Below are 9,774 nucleotides of genomic sequence, written 5' to 3' on the forward strand. Positions count from 1 at the left end.
ATTTATAAAAAGTGTGGTTTAGATCACAATGACCCTTATGCTACGTTAAAGAAAGATGTTGCTATTTTTTCACAACGTGGGGATGTCCTTCTCGTTGGAGATTTCAATGCTAGGACAGCAAATTGGCAAGCAAGTATTTTCAGCTCCGAAGTAAATGATAACCCTATTTGGCTCACAGAAGAGAGAAATCATCCATGGGATAGAATATCCGAAGATGCTAAAGGCTGCAATCATTTTGGGGAAGAATTGATCACTTTGTGTGGCACATTTGATCTAATAATCTGTAATGGTTTGGCTAGATGGGCTAAGTCGGGCAATTTCACTTGCAACACATACAACGGGGCAAGTGTGGTAGACTATGTAATTTGTTCGCAGCATTTGTATAACAATATTGAAGAAGTTGAAATTAGAGAGCACATTTGGGATCTCAAATCAGATCATAGACCACTGTACGTAAATTTGTATTGGGCAAAGGATAGACGGATTGGGGCAAAAATCCAAGGCCCTCAACACCCACCTTCTCAGGGCAGAATTTTGTTAACTTCAGAAAATAGTAACACTTTCAGGGCTGCTCTTGAGGAACTTTGTATGAGACACCCTATGTATAAGCATGGTGTTAATAGTCATGATTTATCAAATCTGATTCACAAGGCTCTTTCAAAATGCAAGAGAGCAAAAAATAGAAAATCTGAAACTAATTGTTTTCCAGCCAATGCATGGTTTGATAAGGAATGCAAGAGGGCTAGGAGAAATCTAAGAGAGTCAAATAAAACTAACCTTGACATTAAGACCTACAAACAGATCCTAAAGAAGAAAAAAATCGATTTTATGTCCACAAGGAGAGAGGAGCTAATTTTCTTGGGCAGAAATAACCCCAAACGTTTTTGGAAAGAACTCCAACCAAGGAGGAAGCAAACTGAAAATAATATTATTGCCACCCAATGGTTTGATTATGCTAAGAAACTTTATGAACAAGAGGGTGGAGTGGGACAGCCACCTTTGGTCAATGATACCACAAATATTTTTACTGTGCAAGAGATAGAGACAGGGATTAAGAAGTTGGGTGGAGGCAAAGCAAAAGACCTTGTTGCGCTTCAAGCTGAATATTTGAAGTGGGGTATGAAAAATCTTGCACCGCACATCACTGAAATCTTCAACAAAATCTGCCAGGAAGGGTTTCCGAAAGATTGGACAATCAGCCTTGCAATACCACTTTTTAAGAGTGGTGATGTTAACAATCCCTCCAACTACAGGACTATAATGATCAATCCCCTCTTTGCTAAACTTTTTGGCAGTATGATAGAAACTAGGATCAGCAAATGGGCAGAAGAAAATCATAAACGTGCTAAAGGGCAAGCTGGTTTTAGGCCAAAGCACTCGACAGTGGATCACTGTGTCACTCTGAGACACATTATTGAAAAAGAGTGGGAGAAAAAAGAAGAGGTTTTTTGTTGCTTTGTTGACTTCAAAAAGGCTTTTGATACCGTTCCGAGAGACAAGCTTTGGTTGAGGATGGAAGAATTGGGGATTCCTAGGCATCTCAGAGCTGCTGCTCATAGAATGTACGAAGAGGTGAAAGTCAAAATCAAAACTTCAGATGGCATTTTAGAATGTTTTAGGAGCGATATCGGGGTCAAACAGGGCTGCCCTTTATCCCCTACTTTATTTGGTTTATATATTGACAAACTGGAAGAGTGGTTAAACACGCAAGAGCGTGAAGGCATTCAGCTAGGGGAATTTGTTATAAAGCTACTCCTATATGCGGACGACCTCATTTTAATTGCCAAATCTGCTTGTGGTTTGCAAGACCATCTATCTTCTCTTGAGCGCTTTTGTAGAATGGTGGGGATGCAAGTCAATATCAACAAAACCAAGGTTATGATTTTCTCTAATAATAAAAAACAACATCAACATGAATTTTATTACAATGGAAGTGTTCTCGAAGAAGTTGCGGAATATAAATACCTTGGCATCGATTTCAACAAAAAACTAAGCTGGTCTAGCTGCAGGTATAAAAGGACATTAGGTGGATGGAAGGCTTTCTACGCTCTTCAGAATAGGTGCCGTGAAGCGGAGTTGTGGGATTGGAAAACTATTCAAACCTTGTTTGGTCTTCTTGTGCTGCCAGTTGTTCTTTATGGGTGTGAATTATGGGCCAGTAGCACTACTATAGCACAATGGAAACAAATCGAAGGGATCCAAAAGCGCTTGATTACAAGCAAGTTTAAAATTAAAAGCACTATTCCATATGACATCATGCTAAGTGAAATGGGGGCTGCGCCTATTGAGGCACTTGCTATGGTTCGCCTTTTAAGCTATCTAAAAAGAATCAAAAAAATGGAAGAGGATAGATGGCCGAAAGTTGTCTTTAGTGACACACTATGTAAGCGAAAAAGGACATGGATGCAACAAAACATCAAGTGGATGAGTAAATGGAATATTCATTTCAATATGTGCCCCACAAGTAATAAAGAAATAAAGGTCTTTGTTATGGAGAAATTCTACAAGAGAAATTGGGGAAGCGAGATTGGGAGGAAGAAACTATATTATATAAATGAGTTCAACCCCACTTGTGATCAACTCGAAAAAGTGTACATAGGAGCCAACATTTCTTGGAGAGCTAAAATTCTTATTGCTCAGCTGAGAACCAACTCTCACCAACTTCGTTGTGAGACCGGGCGTTGGAAGAGGCCAAAGGAGGCTTGGGAAGAGAGAATTTGCAGATTTTGCAATTCTGGGAAAGTGGAAACTGAACAGCACTTTATTCTAGAATGTGAGGCCTACAAGGATAGCAGGGATAAGTTTGCGGATACTATATGTGACAGTTCTTGGCATAACCTGTTCAACGAAGAGTACATTGAGCAATTGGGGGGGCTCATCACTAGTCTACACAAGAGGCGAACAGCGCTACTTAAGTCTGCTTGAGTTGTCTTGCTGTCCCATAGGCTATTTTTGGCCTCGTGGACGTTAAAATTTTATCTATCTATCTATCTTCATAATCTTTTCCAAAAAATATAGAATCCCCTAATTTTTAGGAAGTAAGTGGAAAAGGGGTGGGGCTTGAAATAGGGAAGCCACTCAACCAATTGAATAGACATTATTTAATATTAAATTAAAATTACAAAACAACTATTTTATTTTTTAAAAATAAATAATTAATTGCAATATAGAACAATTCCATTGGCTAGATAGCCATTTCGTTGAAATAGCCCCACCAATTAAGAAATGCTTTTTGCCACTTGTCAAACATTTGAATTTTATATTTTTAATTAAAAAAATAAATTTAGAAGAAACTATTTTTTCCTTAAACTTTGGAGCAACTTGAGAGCTTGGATCCAGCCAAAAATCTCTCATGACACCTCCCCTACCTAAAAAGTAGAGCTCTAGCGCTACTCATGAGACCCCTCCCTTATTTTAAAGAATGTCAAAGCTTCCCTTCTCCTTAGACTTAGCAATCAAAGTGACACAATTTTGTAAAATAAATTTAAGCCACTTGATATTCTTATGAAAGAATTCAAAAGTATATCCTCAAAAAAGAGGTCACATGTGCAATTCTTATGAAAAATAATTGTTTCATGTTCTTATCAAATAACTTAAGATTAAAAAGTGCACTTTCTAAAAAGATATCACATGTTCTACTCCTTAAAAAATTCAATTTACACTTAATGAAACAAAGCTCCTATAAAGAACAGAATATATAAATAGTAAATTTTTTAATAAAAAAAATTGATAATCCCCAATTTATGAAATGAAGTTATTTAAAATGAACAACTTTCTAATTGATTTGCACCGCCACTAGAGTAAATCACATCCCCACATGTATGCCTTAACTTTTAGGACTATGTGTCATTCTTACTGTTTAACAGAGCAAATTTAGTGCAACTTAAATGCCGATCTTTGAGAGCTGGATATTTGTTATTTGGCCTCTGTTTTCGAATAGATTGAGCTGATGCCACGTTGTGGAGGTGGACATTGTTGACATGCAACAATCCACCTCATACAAATCATTCTAACCCCATTTTACACCTCTATAAATACATGGATTCAGATGTCTACAAGCTGTAAACTGCAGTTGTGTTGAATTTTCATGGTAGTTTTGTAAGCGAGGGGAAGATTTGAGTAGAATCTAAGATGGAAGGGCCATGTGCATGCGTTGCTACTCATTGTGGGTGTTTAAGCGGTGGAATTTGCACCTGTTCTACTTGCAGGTATTTTCTCTCTCTTTCTAATGCTATTGTTTTTATTTTGTTGGTTTGTTTGGATCAAATATAAAGTTAAAGTGGTACAGATAGTTTTGTTTAATAGACCGTAATTGATTAGACTAGTATTATTCAGTTGTGATGTTTTTATGAAGCTCTATGATTAGAAGTCATGGGATAGTTTTAATGGTTAAGTAAGGTGCAACTCTTTTGTTCATGTTGGGTTGGCTAACGTTAGATTTTGATATGAGGAAAATGAGTTGGGTTTCTTTCAAATCTGAACTTTTATTTGCAATCTTGTTTTTTTTTTGTTTTCTATTTTCGTAAGAGTGTTTTTAAATTTCTAATTGGGTTCACTATATTTTATTGGTTTTCCCAAATAGTTTGTTTCCCAAATTTTTAAACTTGGGTGATCTTGTTTTTGATTATTTTCCCCAATTTCTAGATTTAGGTGATCTTTTCTTACAGCGTTTTCAAATTTCAAAATTGGGTCACTACATTTTCTTGTCCTTAAATCATCTTATGTTTATTTGATCTTCTTTTAAATTTTATTTTGGGTGACTAAGTTGTTTTGACTGGCTAGGTGTGCCGCCGGCACTAAGGGAGCTCCATCAGGACAGACCGGGTAAATTTCATTTTACCAATGACTTGTTCTCTTTTAATTGTACAGATATCTATTCTAATGTCCAAAAAAATGATTTATATAATCCTGATTAGAAGAGGTTGGAATTACGCAGTGTGGAGGTGAAGGCGTACTGCTCCTGTGGAGAGAATTGTACGTGCAATCCGTGCACTTGTTCAAGAGCAGACGTGGCAATTGAAGGGAAATCATACTGCAAATGTGGGGTGAATTGTCAGTGTGAAAATTGTGACTGTCCCAGAGCAGATGTTCCCATCTCTGAACTTTCAGCCGTTGTTTAGAGTAATATTAGAATTAGAATTGCCCATCTGCAATGAGGACATCATCAAATTATACTAGTTATGTAAATTTTCCGGGTGTATAACCCGGATTTTCTTCTCTAGATTAGTAGGACTGTAATAAAATACTGTATTGAAAGCTTGTAGCTTCAATCTCTAGATTATAATAGTTATGTAACTAAATAATAATATCTGAGTTTATCATAATCCTCTTATTCATAATATCTGAGTTTATCATAATCCTCTTATTCTTTGTTTTCCTTTTTAAACTCTGTTTTCTTCATTCATTCCTTTTTAAATTCTGATTTTAATTGGGCAATAGCACATATCACAAACAGAGTTTTATAGTCTAACAAACAGTCTCTTCTTAAAGATTTAAGATGTGGAAGAGGTTTGAATTTTTTGACAGTATGACAAACAGTTTCTTCTTAATTATTTAAGATGTGCTTTGTTTTGCCACAATATAATATCTCAAGTTTTTACACTTTCTACAAGATGTTTTTACACTTTCTACAAGATGTGGAAGAGGTTTGAAATCTTTGAAATTTACTTTCTACAAGATGTGGAAGAGGTTTGAAGTCTTTGTAAGTAGTTTTGCAACAAAATATAATATCCCAAGTTTTTACACTTTAGTTTTGCAACAAAATATAATATCCCAAGTTTTTACACTCACATTTTGTAGAACTTTGTTCACATTTTGTAGAACTTTTGTGTACTTTTTATTGATTTTGGGAAAAACATTTTCACATTTTGTAGAACTTTGTGTACTTTTTATTGATTTTGGGAAAAACATTTTCACATTTTGTAGAACTTTGTGTACTATCCCAAGTTTCTACACTTTCACATTTTGTAGAGCTTTGTGTACTTTTTATTGATTTTGGGAAAAACACTTTCACATTTTGTAGAGCTTTGTGTAATTTTTATTGATTTTGGGAAGAACACTTTTCACATTTTGTAGAGCTTTGTGTAATTTTTATTGATTTTGGGAAAAACACTTTCACATTTTGTAGAACTTTGTATAATTTTTATTAATTTTGGGAAAAATACTTTCACATTCTATTGGAGTGATTTCCATTTCTTCTCTCATAGCTCATATTCTCTCGTAGTTGATATTCTCTTTCATTATCCCTAAATAGTTTAGTTATTCAAATATATAATTTTTATTAATTTTGGGAAAAATACTTTCACATTCTATTTCTTCTCTCATAGCTCATATTCTCTCGTAGTTGATATTCTCTTTCATTATCCCTAAATAGTTTAGTTATTCAAATACTAAGGTATAATATTAATTTGAATAATCTCTTTACTTTAAAAAACTTCTAAGACTTTTTATGATTTTATAATTTTATCTTTTATATTTATATTCAAATACTAAGGTATAATATTAATTTGAATAATCTCTTTACTTTGAATCTCTTTACTTTAAAAAAACTTCAGATTCAAATACTAAGGTATAATATTAATTTGAATAATCTCTTTACTTTCAAGACTTTTTATGATTTTATAATTTTATCTTTTATATTTATATTCAAATACTAAGGTATAATATTAATTTGAATAATCTCTTTACTTTAAAAAAACTTCAGACTTTTATGACTGGTATACTTTTATTTTTTTATTTATAGAAATTATTCCCTCTAAAAAGTTGTCTTAGAATTATTAAAAATATCAATCAAATGATTATGATTATGTAGTTTGATAATTTTCTAAAAATTATTATTAAAAAATATCAATCAAATGATTATATAAAAATATCAATCAAATGATTATATAGTTTGATAATTTCCTAAAAATTATTATTAAAAAATATCAATCAAATAACTATGTTCAAATAATTTTCTAAAAATTATTATTAAAAAATATCAATCAAATAACTATGTTCATCTTTTATGACTTAGATAATTATACTTTTTTTATTTATAAAAATTATTCCCTCTAAAAAGTTCTCTCAAAATTATTTTTAAAAAATCAAATAACTATGCAGTTTAATAATTTTCTAAAAATTATTATTCCTTCTAAAAAGTTCCTTGAAAATTATTAATAAAAAAATCAAATAACTATGTAGTTTAATAATTTTCTAAAAATTATTATAAAAAAATATCAATCAAATAGGATGAATCAATCCTTAATTATTAGGGAATAGGAACAGTCTAGTCTAGTTAATAATGAGGACCATAGAAATTATTTGTAGATTTTCGTGCAGTTGCTGCTTATAACTGTGCTCACTTACATAACTAGAGGAATTTCACCACTTACATAACTAGAGGAATTTCACCCTTTTATAGGATGAATCAATTCCACTCTTTAACCCTTGAATCGTACATTTACCCCTAATTACATTTACCCCTAATTACTTACGACTTAAATAAAATCAGGTGTATATGAAGCATCGTAAGATTATTACTGGAATTGCATATGGAAGTACAACTTAAACATATGTAAATGACATGGTTGTGTTCTGTATAAGTTTTGTTACTCTGCATTTAATAAAGAGCAGATTATGTGTCATCTAACTGCAGTAACAAGCAGTTAAGTCTAGAATTGTCATCGTAGGTTTTCTCTGCTATAAGAAACAGAGTTTCCTTTGTTGCCAAAAAAATAACAGAGTTATTCTCTTCTTTCGTATATCCTTTGTGTGACCAGTTGAACTTTCTTTCTTTTATTGTGCATTGGCATGCAGGGGAAGGCAAATGAAGTCCGCCATGCCCAAGCCAATGTTTGCATATGCTCCATTCTCACCATATAGCTTTGTATCAGTGTCTATAAACACTTTCCACTCTCCTTCAACATTTTGAAAGGAACTGCATAACAAAATAGTTAACTTCAAAAAGCTCATTCAACATACAAATTGGCACAAATTATCAAAAATAAATTAAAAACTCCTACTTTCCACAGACACATATATATAACCCAGAATTGTGAATACATCCCGATTACTCAGCAGTGGGATTAAGAAAACTCACTCAAGCAGTACTGCAATGATGTCTTAACACTGAGTGGTAGAGAGAAATAGAATGCTCAATATCAAGGCCACTGGGGCAGAAAAACATATTGGAAGACACTCTTGAATTCACTTGCTTCAATGGGATACCAAATTCTCCCAAATCAATCTTTTCATCACCTTGGCCTTCTGTAGTGGGCTGCTCTCGACAGCCCCCTGCCACACCCACAAGAAGAATCCTTTGAACAAGAAGAAAAACACAACCAAGTCGAGGGAAAAAAAAGCCAAAAATTAGTACTTTCTTCATACTTTAGCAAGAGGCATCTTTCGAACAACACTGGTAAGAACACCATCTTCATACTACTCAGCCTTCAATACATCTGTGAGAGAAGTGGAGGTGGATGGCACTAAAGCCTTCAAAAACATCTGAGTTACGTTGGCCACTGGTATTAACCTCCTCAACATCTCACGCCCCCTCTTCTCATAGGTTCCCCCCATTAACATCTCAGACAAATCTCCGCTCTGTACGAAACACCATTATCAAAAATCGCAATAACTCAATCTAAAATAGAAATGCCCATCAACACCCAACTAACAAGTCACTAACCTGGCAAAGAACAGGAAAAAAAGGCGTCGACACAAAACACTCAATATACTTTCACACAATAACGAAAAACAAAGGTCCAAAGTCACTAATATAACTAAAAACAGAGAAGAACCGTAAGCACCATCTACAACAATCCAATGACTCAATATACTACTATTTTCGTCATTGTCCTTAATGGCATAAGACAATTTTACGAGCATATGACATTTTATCGGCATACGACAATTTTTCCCACATGAAAAGCCTATCGGCTTAATAATTAATTAATTAATAACTACCATTATAAGAAACATGGGTTCCTCGGCACTTTCAGCTTCTGGGACTGGAATTTCATGCTCATCTCAATATGCACAGTGTTATATCTTCTCTGTCTCTGCCCTCACCATTTCCTCTGCCACATATTCGGTTCCAGTTTTCCTCTCCTCCAGCTCTTTCCAGAAAAGGGACTAATCCAAGCAAATTAGAAAACAAACTGTGGAGTTCTGAGCGTAAACTGGGAAACATTGGAGCTTGAGTTTGAGCGGTGGAGTCGGAAATTGAACAATAGAGCTGCATCAAAAGTTTAATCCCGACTGTCGTGAAAATGGGATTTCATAGAGCTTTACATTGTCCTCTTGCAACTTTAAGAAGTTCTGTTTGAAAACTTGCAGTTGTTGAACATTAACCTCTGTTTCATCCCTCAGTTTAGTGTTCTCTGCCACAAGACCATATATTTCTCTTTGCAATTCCTCTATTCTCAAGTTCTGTTCTGATACGAATTCTTCTTTAGAATCTCCAGCAATTTCAACATTCTTGCCCTCATTTTTACTTTTCAGTTCGGTGTTTTCTGCTTTGATGGCATCTAGCTCCAGTTCCCCATCACACACCTCGCCTTGCAATTTTTTTACTTTGAAACTCTGTTCCAATACCAGATTTTCTTTAGCTTGCAATATGATTTCAGCTTTCTTTTTCTCGTCCTTCTGAATCTGCACAACACCTTCACGTTTATTGCCTCCATATATTTCATTTCACAACCTCACATTGCTTCTAGCCAACCTTGCAGCTTGTCCATTGACACAGCCAAGAACAAGTGACATGCTCTTGTAGCTTTTGTTCTCCTTTTGCAGGTT

General features: G+C 34.2%; 1 protein-coding gene and 1 long non-coding RNA gene across 2 annotated transcripts; one reads left to right on the plus strand and one right to left on the minus strand.

The window, feature by feature from the left end:
• Positions 1–3,846: 3,846 nt before the first annotated feature.
• On the plus strand, positions 3,847–5,324 carry LOC149556086 (uncharacterized). The gene is made up of 3 exons (XM_089833734.1): positions 3,847–4,208; positions 4,783–4,824; positions 4,937–5,324. Exons 1-3 carry the CDS (start codon positions 4,132–4,134, stop codon positions 5,118–5,120), a joined length of 303 nt encoding a protein of 100 aa, XP_089689860.1. The 5' UTR covers positions 3,847–4,131; the 3' UTR covers positions 5,121–5,324.
• A 2,228-nt stretch (positions 5,325–7,552) lies between these two features.
• LOC149556087 (uncharacterized) lies at positions 7,553–9,215 on the minus strand. Its single transcript, XR_016364626.1, has 4 exons — positions 8,944–9,215; positions 8,368–8,580; positions 8,081–8,274; positions 7,553–7,918 (listed from the first exon to the last, which is right to left on the minus strand). It is a non-coding gene; the product is annotated as an uncharacterized LOC149556087 (long non-coding RNA).
• Positions 9,216–9,774: the final 559 nt, after the last annotated feature.

The sequence above is a fragment of the Cupressus sempervirens genome, chromosome 5 (genome assembly GCF_028749045.1).
Source record: "Cupressus sempervirens isolate cs-2001-9-10 chromosome 5, ASM2874904v1, whole genome shotgun sequence".
NCBI lineage: Eukaryota > Viridiplantae > Streptophyta > Pinopsida > Cupressales > Cupressaceae > Cupressus > Cupressus sempervirens.